At 34.2% G+C, this 19,476-nt stretch overlaps 4 protein-coding genes across 5 annotated transcripts in view; 1 reads left to right on the top strand and 3 right to left on the bottom strand.

The window, feature by feature from the left end:
* The window catches only part of LOC127865239 (E3 ubiquitin-protein ligase RNF185-like), a 422,044-nt gene that overhangs the window by 277,798 nt on the left and 124,770 nt on the right, over nucleotides 1–19,476 (bottom strand). The gene's annotated exons all lie outside the window — the stretch shown is intronic.
* On the top strand, nucleotides 5,621–8,840 carry LOC127865208 (visual pigment-like receptor peropsin). Its single transcript, XM_052405202.1, has 3 exons — nucleotides 5,621–6,438; nucleotides 7,201–7,294; nucleotides 7,491–8,840. Exons 1-3 carry the CDS (start codon nucleotides 5,803–5,805, stop codon nucleotides 7,793–7,795), a joined length of 1,035 nt encoding a protein of 344 aa, XP_052261162.1. The 5' UTR covers nucleotides 5,621–5,802; the 3' UTR covers nucleotides 7,796–8,840.
* Nucleotides 10,342–10,713, bottom strand: LOC127843583 (myomodulin neuropeptides-like). The gene has a single exon (XM_052373300.1). It carries the CDS (start codon nucleotides 10,711–10,713, stop codon nucleotides 10,342–10,344), a length of 372 nt encoding a protein of 123 aa, XP_052229260.1.
* Nucleotides 15,022–19,318, bottom strand: LOC127865242 (perlucin-like). 2 transcript variants are annotated; one of them, XM_052405280.1, is made up of 6 exons: nucleotides 19,147–19,318; nucleotides 17,480–17,577; nucleotides 16,759–16,855; nucleotides 16,099–16,193; nucleotides 15,709–15,845; nucleotides 15,022–15,171 (listed from the first exon to the last, which is right to left on the bottom strand). In XM_052405280.1, the coding sequence occupies exons 2-6, from the start codon at nucleotides 17,567–17,569 to the stop codon at nucleotides 15,135–15,137; spliced, it is 456 nt and encodes a 151-aa protein (XP_052261240.1). In that variant the 5' UTR covers nucleotides 17,570–17,577; nucleotides 19,147–19,318; the 3' UTR covers nucleotides 15,022–15,134. The 2 variants fall into 2 exon arrangements, with proteins under 2 accessions (XP_052261240.1, XP_052261239.1); XM_052405279.1 differs by having other exon boundaries at nucleotides 19,137–19,313.

Here is a 19,476-nt window from a genome sequence, read left to right as displayed (position 1 = left end):
GTAAATATTAATAGAACAGCATATCCTGGGGAAATAGATTCAATAAGTGTATCAGAACGTTAATATCAAATTAGTAATTTTACATCCATTTTATTTTTATGGACCAATGAAACAACTATATATTTTCTCTATTTTGTTTGATATTTGTTCTCGATTTAGTAAATAAATTGCGAATAAAAACATGTAAAATTAACTTTTTACGTGATTAAAAAACTAAAGAATGCGAACGATTTCAAACCTGCAAATTGTAAACGCTGCACTGTTATGATATATATAGATAAAATAACATTTCTCTGAGTGATTGTCCCTCCCGCTAGCGCAGTGGTAAGGACGTTCGCTTTTTCACCTTTACGACACCGGTTCGATTCCCGCTCCCGGCGCAATGTTATATTTTGTATGTTTTGTGGTCACCATTCCTGACAGTTGTTTTTTTCCGGAAAATCTCACCCCCGCAGCATTTGACCATATAAAAAATTAAAAAGTATTTCAGTACAAAACAAATAGCTGGAAATCGCAGCTATCATTCAAAATTCGTCCCAACTGTCGTCAAGCTAATCTTATTAGGTAGGAGTGCTGGACACACTCCGGGTCCCAACATTATGCAGCCTCAGCGCGGAGGTAACTCATTACCTTGGAAAAACACAAATACACACACTGCTTGCAGCCTAGGCGCGTATAGACTCAAACAAGGCAACAAACTCAAGTGCGGGCACAATAATTTAAAATTTACATATTGAATACGATATTCTAACAGAAAGTACACAACCACCTAAGTGTACATACCATGTTTGATATTTCGTTCGATTGTAAGATTTCAGCATATACATGTATAATGTCATTTCGCTATTAGTTAACTTATCCATATGTTCGTGGGCGAACTCGGATAGTCAAGTGCTCATACGATTGAGCTCACATGGTCCGGCTATGTGCTCATACCTACTTTCGAGAATCATCATGAATGTATTGCCATACTTTATGAACAAGAATGTGACCCGCCTCCCAGTTTCGCTCAATGGGTCAAGTTACCCACGGGTACTACTTCCCCGTACCCCTAAACTTTTTTTCGTACCAAAAATGTTTCGTACGCAAAAAATTTTCGTACCATTTTTTTTTTCGTACCCAAAATTTTCGTACCCAAATTTTTTATCGTATCAACATACACAATTGTGGTGATATAGATAAACTTAAATTGATGTTTTATATCCATCCTCTTCAAAAGCATCGTCACACCAGTACTGCCAGTACTTTGATTTAACATGTATATAAGTCGTTTCACGCTGCTTTCATTTGACGATAGTAGTTTAAACCAGTACTTGACAATATGTATTTTTTGTATTTCTTTGAAAGGAATTCGTCTTAATTCACCGAACAGGGCGCTGAGATTAGTTGACTGATTAACGCATAATATCTTCCTTAGAAACTTCGTGTGAACGGCTTCAATATCGGTTGTTCGCGCTGTTCCCCAAATTTCGGATGAGTAGTTTAAGACTGATGCAACTAAAATATCGAAAAGTTTCAGTTTGCTTTTTGCACTGAAATCGTATTTTTTGAAGATAGAGAATAATCGATGCATTGACTTAGAAGAGTGCTCTGCTATACATTTTTGTGTTCTGTTCAAACTGCCATTTAAAAAAAAGGTATACTCCTAGATATTTGAAGGAAGTTACGACTCCGAGTTTCTCACCGTAAAGGAAAATATCGATATCAGTATATATGGTTCCTTTTTCAAAAATTAGAACTTTTGTTTTGGCTGTATTGATTTTTAATTTCCACGTGTTACAGTACGTTTCTATGTTGGTTACCATCTTTTGCAGCGCTACTTGTGAGGTTGCGAAAAGAATTTGGTCGTCAGCGTATACTATTAGAAAGAGTTTTAACTCGTTTATGGTGAATATGTCATCTATGTTCGTGTCAATGTGTTCTAGTATGTAATTTACGAACATCATGGACAACAAAGACGAGCTGGCGTCGCCTTGTTTCACGCCTTGTTGAATACTTATGGGGTCTGACGATGATTGATTAAACTTAATTATTGATTTAACGACACTATACATGGCTCTTAAGGCGTTTACCATTTTGGAGCTTATATTTTCTGTCGTTAATTTTTGCCATAGTAGTGTATGATCGATTTTATTATAACATTGTTGATAATCAATACAAATTGTGTATAATTTTTTACCTGAATTAATTACTTTTGATATTAGTGCATGGAGTATAAAAATGCAGTCTGATGTGATGTGCTTTTTCCTTTTTGATATCCGAATTGGCGGTTGAACATTTCATCATGTTTGTTTGTCGACTTTGTAAGACGATTAAGAAGTAGTTGCGAATATATTTTGGCTAAAATATTATTTTAAGTTATACCTCTGTAGTTGTTAGCTTCGTTTGGCTTTCCGCCCTGAAATATTGGAACTATGTATCCAAGTCCCCAGCTTTCAGGATATTCAGCATTTGTAAATAGCTTATTGTATATTGAAAGAAATTGCGGTGCTAATATGTCAAAAGACGATTTAATTATCTCTTCTCTTATATTATCCGGGCCGCATGACTTGTTATTTTTTTGCTTGAAAACGGCTGATTTTAATTCATCTGAAGTGAATTCTCATTATAATTCATTGTCAGTTATTTCATCGAAATCTTAGTTAGCGTTTATTTCGGTAGGTTCTGTAGGATCTGTACCTACTAATTTATTGAAGTGTGCGTATAGATCAACTTGTTTTGTACTATTATTTGTGTTTGAGATCTGCTTATAGCACTGTTTGAGAGATTTCCAGAAGTGTTTTGGATTTGTTGATGCGGTATTTTAAAGCTTTTTTTCCTTCCACTTTTTTGTATTTCGCTTTTGCTTTTTTTCTTTAAACAAAGTGTTAACATTATTGAGCTTTGTTAAGCAACCAATTTACGCATTGTTAACGGTCTATTTCAAACTACGGACCAGTTCGCAATAATTTTTTATCAGGTGAAGTCTGTTATTGATTTTCTGCTCATTAAAGGATGGTGTTTTAGTAGCTATCATATTTAGGACCATGATGTATATTGCGATCATACATCTATTTATTTACCCTACCTGTCAACTATACTTTCGCTACAGAGTTGAGTGATAATTACATGTATACCTGTAGGCGAGATGAGTTGAGAAGTGGAATAATCGCTCGCCAAGTGCAACTGAATAAGTCTACAAATGATGATAGTATTGTTACACGGAACAGGGAATCATTGTATACGTGTATCCGCATACGTGTGCAAAGAGTGTGCGCTAAGAAGCAGTTCGTTTGTTTTAAAACAAAATTTTGCTTAAGGAACTTAGTTTAAACGATAACGATAAACACTTTAAGAATGCAGACAGTGTTTGACAATGAATGTTTTCATGCTAAAGTTCAATATTTGAAAGCTTTAAACGATTTAAATAATTATAAAACGATTGAGCGCAGGCAAATACTTAGCATGCAAGCAATTTAAATCATCACAGAACTAAATAAACATAACATAATATTTTTTATTAAAAAAATATTATGTTATGTTTATTTAGTTCTGTGATTCTGTTTATAAGATCTAGAACAATATTCGAACTTTTTGATTTTCGAAAGCAATGCAAACAAAATAAAAATAAGAAACATCTCTTTAAAAAAACAAACATTTTTTTCCGCTTCAACTTATGACTCTTTGCAATGCTCAAGTGATGAAGCGAGCAATTTTGTTAGTCAATTTTGTTAGTGCTATGATTTTGATTCCGTTTATATTGATTGCCGGAAATCCATGCACCTACTTAACAACTTTTAATGCTGTTAAGTATCATAGAATATGGTAAAGCATGTGATAATACATCTAGCTAAATGGATATTTTAAGAAATCGTTCATCAATGTAACTGATAATGTCATTTTTATAATAAAATCACTTATTGAAGCACATCGCACCCACTTTATTTAATTCATTTTTAAACATTTACTGTTTTACCCATGGGTTCCAAGGTCATGATTATGTCGATTTTCAAACGCTTTTGAATGTTTTCAAACGTCGATTTCTAGAAACATTTATTCATATTTTATTTAAAGAACATGCAATCAAATAATGTCATCGATATGGACAGTTTTGCAATCATATACATATTTCGCTATACAACATACATGGATATGCTACCAACAAGTCTTAAAACGTATTTTAGTAAACTGTAACAGGCACCGTCCGCGCATCTATGACAAGACACTTATAGGTTAAGTAGAAATAGTAAACTGTTACAGGCACCGTCCGCGCATCCATGACAAGACACTTATAGGTTAAGTAGAAATAGTAAACTGTAACAGGCACCGTCCGCGCATCCATGAAAAGATACTTATAGGTTTAGTAGAAATAGTAAACTGTTACTGGCACCGTCCACGCATCCATGACAAGATACTTATAGGTTTAGTAGAAATAGTAAACTGTTACAGGCACCGTCCGCGCATCCATGACAAGACTCTTATAGGTTTAGTAGAAATAGTAAACTGTAACAGGCACCTTCCGCGCATCCATGACAAGATACTTATAGGTTTAGTAGAAATAGTAAACTGTTACAGGCACCGTCGGCGTATCCATGACAAGACACATAGGTTTAGTAGAAATAGTAAACTGTTACAGGCACCGTCGGCGCATCCATGACACGATACTTATAGGTTTAGCAGAAAGACGATTGGAAGAGAGTTCAATATAGAATTTCCTCCGATATTTGGCCTATTGAATCAGAATAGAAAATTATGTTTATGGTAATTAGATTCCAATAGATTGAAAATATTTTCTGTTCTGCAATTCACAACAATATTCCAGAAAAATATCATCTTTACGCATTTCTCCATGTTTCGACGTTTTTACCCAATAACCGTAATTTATACCAAAATCTTTTGATATAACGTCGTCAATTTTTTTAAATGTTGGAATTGCCGTGTATAGATAATAGCGAACAATAAGTAATGGCGGATATTAATTTTATAAAAAGAACACATAGTTAATACAGAGTTTAATAAAAGGAAATTCACATCAAGTGTATAATCTTATATAATAAGTACATTTTAAAGATAACTTCATCATTTCAATTCCATCTTGTTTAAGAATAAAAAGTAAATTTCCAGAGTTTTCTTAATTTTAATGCAATATTGTATTACTTTGTTATCATCACTTCCATACAGGATAATTAACATGTGTATCTGTGCAACGATTTGTAATTTTTCGATTTTATATTATGTTTTTTCTGTTGTGTTACATTTACGTTGTACATGTGGAAAATCATAAGCAAACACGTGTTGTGTTCTTTTGTGTTTGATTGCGATGTTTGTCACTGCGATCGCAAGCTGACGAAATATTTGCCATTCCCGATGCCATACATAATTTATTTCTGTCAACGGAGACTTTTGGCGCTTTCACTCAGACTGCACGTTGCAAAAACACCTGTTCTGCTGTATCGCGTTTGTCACAGCGAGTGCAAGCTGACGACAAACTTCATATGACTTTTGTTCCGATACTACAAGTCAAATGGACTATTTGTGGATCATTTACGTAGACAGACATCTGTAGATAATGAATACACAATTATGTCTAAGTCTTCCTGAATATTGTCCAATAAGAGAGTGTGCAATTGCTATTGTCTTTTGAAGGTTAGGAAACAACAAGGTGTTTTCATCGTATGAATTATTTAAATAAGAGAAGTGAAAATAGATACTTAAACAGGAAATTTCGTACAGTGTTCAATAACTTATTATTATGATTATGCAAACTTAAAAATAGTGCATTCAAATAAACTTTCTAGCGGCGTAGTGTTGAATGCTACAACTATGTACGCGAACAACGATTCTGACGGATTACTTGGGGTACAATCGCATTCTGGTGACGATCGTCAAATAGCTACCGGGGTTGTGCTTGTAGTGCTGATGATATTAGGACTTTTATTGAACTCGGCTGTGTTGTTCACCTTTAAGTCGACCCCTAGAATTCGGACGCACATGAATGTGTTTATTATGGGTTGTTTAGGGGGTGATCTGGTCATGGTCATTATAGGATTCCCCTTCATTATCATACCCTGCTTTCAAGGGCTTTGGGATTTCGGCGAAGTCATGTGTGCATCGTACGGTTTCATGATGACTGTTTTGGCCGTTGCCAATATGACCATTCTCGCGGCGATAGCTGTCGATCGTTTCATCGTCATTATGAACTTCCGTATTGCAAAGAAAATAACCCGATCCCATTGTGTAATTATCTTAGTGCTATGTTATGTTTATGGATTGTGTTGGGCAACGCCCCCTCTTCTTGGGTGGGGAAACTTTGATTTGGAGCCCAACCGGTTAACTTGTGGTCCAGATTGGAGGAACGGAGATTCCTCTGTGAGGTCATATAACTACACACTTTTTACTATGGTTTTCTGTGTTTCTGGAACAGTTATCTTCGTCAGCTATGCTGGGATATTTTTACAGGTAAATGTCTAACTATAAGATAAAAATGCGACAATGGGTAAGTGTATTATACGACTTCATTGAACGTATTTATAGTTTTTTTACTTTGAACATAATGAAATATTTTTGTTAAGAAAACGTTTGTTAGTATTGAACGCATATATAATCAAGTAAAATACATTTTAATTTACGCATATTATAGAAGCATGGGCATATCAGGAAACAGCAAATATAGCACACAGCAAACTGGAAATGATAAGATAACGATATATAGGTTATACATTGGGGAAGGCGTATTTATGTATTTGTACAAGATATTCGTTTAAGTAGAAACATACAAAGTATGCATGCACTACAAGCAATGCCGAAGCCATTATGGCGTATGTTTCATTTCAATATTTTCACGATTTTTATTAGTTAGTTATTCATAAATTATAAAATTAAAATGATCGGCTGTCTGGTCAGAAAATAGTACACTTGATGTATGTAGGGTTTGTCATGTCATACATTCTACAGCAATTATTCCCACCCATACATCTTATTTATTTCTCTTAGTACTTTCAATGTTCTTGGCCTAAAGCAGAAGGCCGGATTGCCAATAAAATTAGAAAAACTTTGAATCAAACGCGACAGGACACGTGTCAGTTGATTATCTTTATATGTCGTGATATGACTGAAATACTATTAACAAAACTGACATAAAAAACAAATAAACAAACAATCACAAGAACTTAAAACAATCGATATAAGTGATGCTTCGAAACACGCATTATTGTGTTAAAGGTACGAAAGCAGAGGATAAACAGCGTCTCCGTGCAACTTACAGCGACTCGACAGCTGGAAATCCACGTGGCTTCGTCAGCGTTCCTTATGATAGGTGAGATTCGCTTTTCACTTCGCATAATTATGACAGGCTATACAATTGATATGCAAAACCACGGTCCATGTTATAATAATTATTAATAAAATGATAAACAATGTTTCAACTCATTTATTCGATCGTCAGTTCGCTATTTCATGCAAAGGCGATGAACACTACACACAAACCTTTAACATACATAGTCCTTTTTCAGTGGGATTTTTTGCTGCTTGGTCGCCATACGCCGTGTTATCTCTGTGGACGATGTTCAACGACGTTTCCAAATTGTCCCCAACTGTGGCTATCTTTGCACCAATGTTAGCCAAGTCTGCGTGTGTTTGGAATCCATTAATTTACGCGTTTAAGAACAACGAACTTCGGAATGCTCTGTTCAATAAAGTTAGACGTAGTTTTAGGCAGAATCCGTTGCCTGGACCGGAAAACGGAGGTCGAGAACGGAGGCGAAATGGAAATACTCAATCTAGACCTGCGCGTCAAATCGAAAGTAACGTTTTATGACTGTAACTGTTGGGTTTTACAATCTTTATAGCAAGCGTCGGATAGGTATATATTATGGTCAAAGTGAGCCATAATGAACCATGCATCAAGATGGAAGTAAACTAAGTAGCGACGGAACTTTCAATTATTATGTTTGATGGAAAAAGATTGATGTTGTTATTATATAAAGACGATGTTAAAGCATTAAAGTAAATTTCTGATGGAAAACACAATTCAGCTATTATATTCATAATATTTATTTTTGGTTAAAGCTTTGTGTTGTACTAAAACAAATATATAAAAAAATGTTTCTGTTTAAATACACAGTCTTATCAGTCATTTAGCAATTCGACCCATCTGTAAGTACGTGAATTGTTTGGCATGAAAAATGAGATTTAAAGCATATTTAATTGTTTTAGTGATAAAATCGCTTTTTATTTTCTCATATAATTCTCCATCGGGGACCAGTACGGATGGCTTCTAGTGATAAATCGTTTAACCACGAACCACATATTAATTCAAAGTTATAAAATCAAATATTAGCATTAGTTTTCGAATGTATTAAACTTGATTAAAATCAAACAATGCATACACAATATCTCGTATCCGTACAATCATCGATTCGTAATTATCTATGCTAATACATGGTCAACATTCTTGCTCCTAGCGTTCCACTTTTCGAATGCATTATTAATCAACCAATTAGTATAATTATCAAACGTCCAAACTTCTCAATACGTGTCTAACTTCATTGATCTTAAAGGTACCTTTTCACAGCTTTGGCATGTATTGAAGATTGTCATAAAATGCTTTATATTGAAAACAATGTTAACATTAGATCTAAAAAGCTCCAGATAAAAAATCAAGAAGATAAGTAAAGAAAGAAACAAAATAACCGTCAGTTGGCCTCGAACCGTTGACCCCTGGAGTAAAAGTCTAACGCTTATAACACTCGGCCATCCGTGCTTATCAAATAAGTGATGTATTTTATACTTATATAAGCAATCCTCGTAGTGTCACAAAATAAAAAGATAACAACAGAACTCTCCGAATTATCCAATCGCTTCGCGTTGCAACGCTTTATAATTTTTAGTGTTTTTTTATCGTCAAAGATGCATATACTGAATATTGTAGAGCACGGTAAATGTTCTCTATTACTGTTTCCTAAACATATCATCACTACAACGAAGATTTGCGAATAGGAAACATCTTTTTTAAATTTGTCAATTTACCAAAACGTGATAAGGTTCCTTTTAACAAATTACCATTTTCCCCTATATTGAAGTTTCCAAGATGAAACACAATGTTCACCTCTACCGCAGCCCTTTAATTTGTTAAAATGCAGTTTCGGAGATTGAGTTGATCATGTTTTTATATAAAATATTCTTAAATATAATATTTTTATAAAATATTTCAATACTTGTGAAATGTATAATTGAACGGCTTCGTTTTCCAATATTGAATAATTGTTCAAACTGCAATCGTATCATTTTCTATCTTCGTTTGAAGTTTGAAAGTAAAATACTGTGTTAGACAGCTATGCCGAAAAATACATATAAGCAGTTGCGTGCTGAATGTCTATTAATACCTGTTTTGATGTTATCCTGTGCGACCCGTTTTAACCCCGCTTTCGACGATAGTGAGTTAGGTGATTTGCCACCATAGCAGCACAAGACCACATCCAATTAAAATTATTGTAAAATGATAAGGTGTCAATTGCAGCACTTGATGATTAGTCTCGACTATCGTGAAATCAGGTTAAGAAGGTGCTGGGACCCACTCCTACAAAGCAGATAAATTGAGAACTGAATTATATTATCAATAGTCTCTCTCCATATATTACTGTCTATGTGTTGTCAATCAATAAAAATTATATGTTTTCACATTGTTAGAACATTCAAGTTTATTTTGAATACGATAAGACTTTACAAAATGCATATTATATAATAACCTTAATATATAAATGTTAAAAATATTTGTTTATTTTGAATATGAATGTCTTGAGAGTTGCCAATTCTTTCGTTATAAATTGTTGACTTATATTGCCTAAAATAGTATATGTATATACCTGTATGTCATTGACCACGGTTACTACATTGTGTATTATGTTTTTGTACTCATGGGCTTAAAGCCTAATGCATTCTGAAATATCTGCCGATGACCAATATTGCAGTCCCGTACGCTGATGGACCATTTAAACTTCAAACTACATAATATAATACTATTATTATAATCTCTGCAATTTAGTATGTTATAACTAATACCAATGTATTTATACTTATATTCACAGTATTTTATAATGTATTTACACGTTTTTAGATGTGTTTTACTGTAGGTTGCATATATCATTTGTACAGTTGAGTCCCCATTGTATAGTCTACCCATTCTCCGTTCACCCATTCTCAGTTAACCCATTCTCCGTTCATCCATTCTCAGTTCACCCATTCTTCGTTCATCCATTCTCCGTTCATCAATTCTCAGTTCACCAATTCTCCGTTCACCCATTATCCGTTCATTCATTATCCGTTCTCCCATTCTCCGTTCACCCATTCTCCGTTCATCCATTCTCAGTTCACCCATTCTTCGTTCATCCATTCTCCGTTCACCCATTCCCGTTCATCCATTATCAGTTCATCCATTCTCCGTTCACCCATTCTCCGTTCATCCATTCTTAGTTTACCCATTTTCCGTTCACCCATTCTCCGTTCATCCATTCTCAGTTCACCCATTTTCAGTTCATCCATTCTCCGTTCACCCATTCTCAGTTCATCCAATCTCCGTTCACCCATTCTCCGTTCACCCATTCTCCGTTCACCCATTCTCAGTTCACCCATTCTGCGTTCATCCATTCTCAGTTCACCAATTCTCCGTTCATCCATTCTCAGTTCACCCATTCTCCGTTCATCCATTCTTAGTTCAACCATTCTCCGTTCATCCATTCTTAGTTCACCCGTTCTTCGTTCACCATTATCCGTTCCGCCTGTGCATAGATAACTTTATAAACCATACATGACGTTCTTCTAATTTGATGAGTGACTCTTGTTTGATGTATTTTTTTTCCTTATATCTGTGACTTAAGGTCCACTTTTATATTGATATGCACACCAAATATCAACTAAAGTTAATACACTAAAACTGTACCGTTTGCAAACACATATACATTTTAACAAAACGAAACACGCAAATAAAAGACGTCGAAAATTTTAATAAAATATTAATGCCTTGTACGAAGAAAAAGTATAACTGAATATTAACATGTTCGTTTTTTAAATATGCTAAGTATGTATTGATTGTATGATACCATAATCAACCTAAAATGAATACACATTACATGAGACTAAAGTATAAATAACACTGATTTAATCAGAAATACAATATAATGTTGTATGAAAAACTATACAATACATTTTTATTTTAAATTAATTTTAATTGCATGAGTTGTTTTTGATAACAACTTAATTCGACGATTTTATGAAGAAAATGAGAGTAAACCGTGATGTAAAACATTTTATTTAAGTTTGTTTTTGTTCAAGATCCGTTTGTAATTATCGTCAGTTTTGCAATTATAACATTTGGAAATACTCACAACTCAAAACAAAATGCAATCTTGTAATAAATGTTATTCACTCCGCACTCAAGTTTCATATACACTTTTCTATAATTTAATATCAGACAAAAGTCATTCCGGTCGTTTGTTAGGACGTGGTCTTTATTGAGATAATGAGAATATATATACTCATATTTGCTGTTTGTTGCTTGATTTTGAACGTGTTTGGCAATTACCACAATTTGCAAAACGGATATATTTTCAACTAGACAGCAAGGATTTATTATTTAAAGAGCACGCAATTTTAACGCGATTTTCAATGAAGAACAAAACCTTCGCAATCAATATAAACAAAAACAATTTACTTGAAACCCATTACGATTATCCCATTATAAAAATAATAACGGAATTCTATCATAGTACCATATACCTTGTCGGTCAGAAGACATAAGCTTAGCATAGTTTACAAATCCTGGAAAAAATGCCCCATTTGCAATTGAATAAATGTTCAGCAATGTTACTAACAAATGAGACCCACACTATGAAGTAAAGTGGAATTAAGACACAAAACACGGCAATCGTCCAATCGTAATTCAAAGCAATTGTCATTATTTTGCCATCATTCCGGTAGTCGATGTTGTATTTTGTTGCAATAACACCAAATATGATAGATATCGTACTGAACATTCCCGTAATGTTTAAATCAAAGATGTGGTAAACGTTCCAGGATTCAGATTGATTAATTGTGCAAATGTCTTAAAATTTACCTCCTCCAATTGTACACAATATTTCTATTGCGAGAAAAATAAACCATATAGCAACACATATTGAAAGCAAAATTAATAGAAAAGGAATATTCAACAATAAAGACATGATCAAAAAGGATAATCGTATGCTTTTTTAAATAAATATTGGCAACTGTTGTGTTGGTTTGAACATACTCAGAATACAGCTCAGATCTAGCTCAACCCACAGTCAGGCTGGTAGTTCAAAGACGTGCATTACTGTAAACTTTGAATTCCTAAGAATCGACTGCCTATGCAGCCCCAAACGAAGACACAAAATGGTATTATTATCATGAAGATAAGGATCACCTCAGTTTTGTTCAGTCGGATATCATAGCTCTTCCGGTATTCATCAGAATATACTTGCCATCCAAGATACAGGAACGGTATTGTGAATATTGTCTGAACGATTAATAAACACCAATGACTACAGTTGCTGTCGGAGATATTAACTTTAAGTAAAACAAAACACAATGGAAAACACACACATGCCCATGCAATAACCAACGGAATATTAAGCAATAGGCAAACCGTTGCCAGTACTCAAAACATAATAGGTTTCAGTTTAACAATTTGTATACTTCGTCATGTCTCAATGCAGCCAGGATTTTCATATATAAGGTCAAAAACACGTGGCCACCATAGTTCATAATTGGATATCGTGTCAATCATCATAATGTCTGACGTACAAATAGAAAGCTTCGGCTCGTCTTGGGAATGACGCCAGATTCAGGATACTGAAGGTTTATTATGATAAATTTGGGTGATCTCCTTTATGTCATTTTTTCTATCCAAAGGTTGATACATTGTGTTTCCAGAGTAAGTTTAACACCGTCTTTGATGAAAACGCACTTCCATATTTCATTTACCTCGATGCCATCCATATTTAAAATACTTCGGACGAGAACCTGACGTCGAGAGTTGACCTCTCTAATTCGCTTAATGATATCATTTTTATGTACTTTTATTATGTCACTGTCGTCAACAACAAATAAAATAGCATTCCTCATTTTTTTTTACACTTTTTTACGTTCGCATTTCATTGTGAAATTCCAAACACAAATATCTAACGATCCTCGCATTTGAACAAGTGGGCCGTAGTCAATGGTTTTTATTTATGTTATCCAGCATGGTTATATACATTTTTTTTAACTCGAAATGTACATAAGTAGGTGAAAAACAAAGATAAGTTCGACACCTACATCAAACGCATGTTTACGAATGCAATCAATTACAATCTCAGTTTTAATAATAAGTGATACTTTATTGAAGCTATCTTCAGTGGTTTTACTAAAACATGATTAAATTATTGTTTCGCAGATGCAACAATGTTCAACACATTTTTATTTTTGCAAACTACAACATTATCCTATTATTTAATTTTCATGCATAGACTTGTTACAGTTAATTAACAAAAGGATTCATATTTTTATCTATCAGAGTTTTAGTTTTCATATTGTTTGATGAACTGTCATTTATGTCAAACTCACGTGTATTAACAACATATTTAATCCATTAATCCATTCAGCAGATGTTATTAAAACGAACATTTTCTTCAAACAACACTCTCTTTGTGTTAAATGATATTTTTTAAATACAGCTATAATCGGCAGATAACATACCTCCTTGATCATACCACTGATTAATGCATCGAAAATACGATATGCTTTGATAAGCCTCGATAACTAGTTCGTCCTCGACACACAGGAATCTGTTCATATTTACCCTTTCTTCCGGGTGCAGTCAAGCCAATCACGTACATTTTTAAAATGTTCTATCTGTATTTATTTATTCATTAAAAAATATGCATTAAAACATCGCCGTGATGTAATGGATATTGTGTGCGCCAAGCGACCTGGAAGTCACGGGTTCGATCTGTGGAAGCGTTCTTTAGATATCCCGCAAAGACACCAAGTACTGGTTCTAGGCCCAGGAAACGGTCTCGAGAGCGTTTCAATAAGCTTTCGATGCAATCGAGCTAAACTAAATAAGTTTAAACAAAGCGTTATATACACTTTTAAAAAGTTTTATTGCGTTGAGTGGTTAAACTTTATTGCATAATACATTTTACGCTTTGATTGCATCATGTGTATCTTTCGGATATCCCTCCCCACTACAAATAAAATAAAATTGTTGGTATGAAAACTTAAACAAACACCACTTCCGATGAACACATAAACATACTCTGTTCACATCAGTATATATTTGGATAGAGGATCCATAAAAATATATGACACAGCACGTTGTTTAAAATAAATAATATAAAACCATACCGAATGTTTGCTTCGGTGAAGCGATACATGACGATAAAAACAACTTGTAGAGTTATCACTTACAAACAAGCTTTGACGGCTGGAATATTCAAAAGCAGACATATCATTGCTTTTATTTGCAACAAAATAGGCTTGTTATCATACCAACATATAAGTCGATAAATCCTTTTAAACTCCCCGTTTACATATAAAAAGCTCAATTTGTTAACACGAATGTTTACAGCTACATGTAGCAACACATTCCAGACATGTCCGAAATAGTCTTTGTAAAGTGAGCGATATTTAAGATTTGAGCCATTTTTTCAGTTGCTATATCTTTGCTGTTGATTTTAAAACATTGACTCACTTTTGTTTCACTTATTCTCCATTTTTACGTGTTTCTACTCTTTTTCTTAAGTATAAATATGCATTTTCATTGCGCGTCATTTTCGATACTTTCAGATTTTTTATATGTATTGACAAAAATTCGCTTTAAGACGTTTTCAACATTAAAAAAAATAATGTTAAAATGTGCTCAACAAGTTAAATATATCATTAAATCTCTGTTGTTTATATCGCTTGAAAAACCGTTATTTAAGAAGAAATTTAAAGAAGACAATAGAAGCAATAGTAAGCGAGAAAAGTAAACAGGTGAAGCAACTGTAAAATTCACCTGTTTTATTTTTAGACATTTTTTTAATTGAATGAGTGAACGCAAATATATTGTTTACGATGGATTCCATGACATCTTTCCATTCACCAATATTCTGCTATCTTTATCCTATAACAACAGCAGCGGCTTCTACGTTTAATCTGGAAATAATACACATATAAAATGATCCAACAACTGACATTAGGACAATACTATGCGTGCAATATGCTTGCACAATCGGGAATCTATAACGTATTTGTTTCACGGACGCAATCTGTTGCAAACTAATAATATAATCTTTGGTTTACGGAGTAACTTTACATGTTATTTTCAAGGGGATGCAAAACGTATTTCGCTTCTTCATTCATAGTATGAGTAACAACCCTTTGATTCCGAAACATATTCGTGATGACATATACCGTTACCATTTTGTCTTATCTTCAATTGACTTTTTTTAATTGTCAATAAAGGATTGAGTTAGCTTGTTATTATATGCAAATAACAAATAAAAGCAAATTGTTTCATTTACCTATAAATCAATTTAACACGAATCATCTTAAAAGGCTAAGCATTTAATGAAACAATCTAATTTGTTTTTTCGAAGCATATGCATCGTTTAAAGTCACAAGCGTGTCTTTAAATCACATTAAAATGATATGCATATAACATTTTGTATGTAATGATTATACATAACTTACTCGATCTCACACAAAGGGTGTGCAAGTATTTCACACTCGAAATCGTACCACTGGTAGTTGTTAGGAGCGAACAATATCAGACAGTCCTGGTGATCGCCCGTGGGGCCCGGGTGACCCTGAGGCCAGCTGGTGTATATCTGCACACAGCAATAAGTATTAAAATGAACCTTGCTTTGGAAATTCGGAAAAATGCATAGTCCCTTATAAGCCTATGCGGACTCCACCTTCTAATCTCTGACGACCCTTTTGGCTAATGCATTTAGACGTGATCTCACAAAGCGAGATACAAACTGATTTGATTACGTTCAGATTTTGTGTTTGATTTTGTGTATGACTTATGTGTAGCTTGTTGTGAATAAATTGATAAATTAGAATAAGCAAACGTCGTACCAAGTCAGAATCGTCCGAGTACCAGGTCCAGATACCCTCTATGTTCGAATCCGTGCCACCGAGCCAGAATGAATTGGCAAATGTGTGGTCAGGAACTGAAAACAGATATTATGTATCTGCCCTTACGTACAGCTATCAAACGACATAAACTGTAAGAAGGCTATACACGATATTTCCCCTAAATATACACACGAATGTACATATGCCCTGTTTTCACATATAGGTTTAATAGTTTATAATCGAGTAGCAATATACTCCATTCAATTAAATAAAAAAAAATAAGAGAATAAATAAACAGTGCCAAAGGGTATTTTTGTCCCAGTGAGATTCGAACGCACGTCTACTTAAATGGCGCACTATTATCGAAAATTCGCATCACTACATTACCGTTTCCAATGGTTCGCACATAAATGGTGAATATAGGTACTAATTTGGTGGTCATTTTACTTAAACTTCTGATAAACCGCGCCAGCTTAAATAGTAACCAGCGCAACCTTTAAAAAAAATATTAAAATTCATGCGTGTATTAATTAATGTTTACAAAACTTATATTTCTCAAGATGTATGTTTTAATACCTTCCTTTAATATATAAGCTTGCATAAACATTAAAGTCGATATGCACCTGTGAGGTGAATTGATAGTACATTGAGCAAGCTCACCATGTTTGTACAGACGCCCAGCAAAATCTTGGAGGAATAGGTCCTCAGCCTTGCTTTCCACTTTGGCCAAATGAGCATGTCGAGATGAACAATGGTGCTGCAAAAATCATTTATAGTAATAAGTCTTGCTCTGGACAAACGGGGCTCATTACAAAAGATTTAAGAGTCGACCAATATAAGCATATGCAGTACAGGGTAATCCAGAACGACACAGTCTTTTTGAGCGAAAATCCAGTTGAAGCAGAAAGTGTCGTCCCAGATTAGTATGTGCGGACTGCTCATGCTAGACAGAGACGATAACTTACGCGTATGCATGAAGCCCCATTTATCAAGAGCGAGTATCAGTTATATATAACGAAATAGTTATTAAACCGATCACATTATGTAGTTACAGTATGAACTGGTTTCAATGAGTATGCATTCCTATGTGTAATAATATTGCATGGCGTTTTTAAAAAAACGAATAAGTTATAAAACTAAATTTCTGAGAATTGATTTTAAAATTATAACATTACATGACATTAAATATACTAAATTTTATCGAACATATTGATTTGATGTTCAACCGGATATGTACACAAACAATTCTAAATATATTGACATCTGTTTTACCAAACTAACATGTAGTTATTGCTGTTTCGATTGTGCATGTCTTTGCATAATTAACTTATTTTTTAATCTTTGTATTCGATATATGTGAATGTATTGTATGATAAAATACCGTCGCTTCTGTCAAGCTGAATTTCATTTCATCCGCAAACTGATAGCAAGACTGGCGGAAGTAGACCCACCCATCAGGACACCGAGTCATGCTCTGTTCTGAAAAAAATCAGCTGCTAGATCAACATAAAGGCCTGTCAAAATCCTTATAATCAATGGAAACATATCTTATAAAAACAGAACAAAATATAGATATAAACACAGTTTGTATTGCATAACTATACGCAAATATCGAATCATAGTGCAATGTCTTTTGTGGCGTACATAATCTCAAAAGTGCCTCACAGCTTGGTCAAATATGAATATTTCCACGCAATAATGATTAAATAACTCAATATAGTATTAAAATGTTATAATTGGGGCGAATACCTTCTGCAATTCGCCCCATAGGTTACATTATATACATATACCATCGAAAGAAGTCCGTTACTGCAACCAACCACTTTGGCATCTCCAGATTCTGCATTCGCAAACAAAATTGCTCCGATCGCATGGTGTTAGTACTAATGCGCCACAAAAAGCACTGTGACGAAATACATCGGTATTTTCCGTTGCAAAATTTGACCAAATAGAATACCAAAGCTATCGGAATGTGTTTGATTTTTTTTAATAATACATTTTACGGAGGTGATTGTGTTTGCCAGGCTAGCTCAGTCGGTGGAGCAGTTTGCTGATAAACACGGTATCGTGGGTTCGTGTACCAAGTAGGATGATACTTTTTTCCCCTATTATTGAATAGATTTACTTAATTCTTTGACAGACCATCCTTTTGGACAAGACCTTTCTGTTGACTTTTTAGCTAGACCCCTGGTTGACATTGACCTTTAGTATCCAATTGCTCAAAAACTAACATTTTCTGTATCTTACTTGATACTGAATGGATGACCTTTATACTTTGACACACGGAGAACTGGGTGTGTTATATCTTCGCAGTTTAGCTATCAATTGGCAAATACTACAATGACTTGTTTTCAAAAGCAGTATTTACATTTTACCACAATAGCTAAATCATAAAATGTTTACAGCCTTTCATCCTTTCTTACTTCCATCTGTTTTCTTCAAAAAGGTGATTGGTTGGCGTCACGGTGTAAAGTGTTTTAACGACCACAAAATTTGAGCAAAATCGCCCCACCAATACTTTGATTTTCAGAACTTCCCTCATTGTTATGCAAGAGGTAATCCGAGCCTGCTCGCCGGTCAACAGTTTTTAACAGCTATCGTTTCTTCATTTTCACCGTGGCTACTTCGTAAGGCCATGATGCTGATCTCTGAGGTTGATCAAGGCATTTGGTCACACTTACTTTATTCGGCATTTTCCTTCGATTAATGACGTACCAAATATATTGTCTTACCTTACTTGGTGTAACAACAAATCTTGTAATTGATTATATTCGGGTTTTGGGGGTATCGGAGGGTTTCATCCAACAATGATATCAGCTATATTTTAAAAGCATCATTGCTGTTTGAAAGTATCGGTAAAGATGACGATTTCGAATCCTGCGATCATAGGAACTACGAGATAATACATGTTGTAATGTTTTAATATCCATAATATTAATCAACTGCTGACAATGTCAATTATGACATAAAACGTTTTGCCGTATTCAGTCCTATGCTTCAACGTGTATATGAAAAACAGAAGTAAAATATGAACTTACGATAACTTACGATACACTGGGACACAACAAAAGATAAAACAATGATCAAACGCATTTTCCTCCTTCAGACGAATGTTACAAGAACTAAATGTTGTGCCAACTGTCTCGATTTACTCTGCATCAAGATAAACGCGCACAATTGAGCTTTTAATGTCTCATTGAACTTCATGGATGTCCTTTATTTTCACTTACTGCATGTCTTATCAGCGGGACACATAATGCCTTGTCTTTAAAAATAAAACTGTACATAACTTTTAACTCAGGCAAGAAAAATGTAAAATTAATTTTTATATTACTTTTGTGTTTAATATCAATAATAATTTGTATTGTGTTGTTGATG

Source organism: Dreissena polymorpha, chromosome 1 (genome assembly GCF_020536995.1).
Source record: "Dreissena polymorpha isolate Duluth1 chromosome 1, UMN_Dpol_1.0, whole genome shotgun sequence".
NCBI lineage: Eukaryota > Metazoa > Mollusca > Bivalvia > Myida > Dreissenidae > Dreissena > Dreissena polymorpha.
The sequence above is the reverse complement of the archived record's forward strand: the minus strand, read 5'-3'. Positions and strand labels throughout refer to the sequence as shown.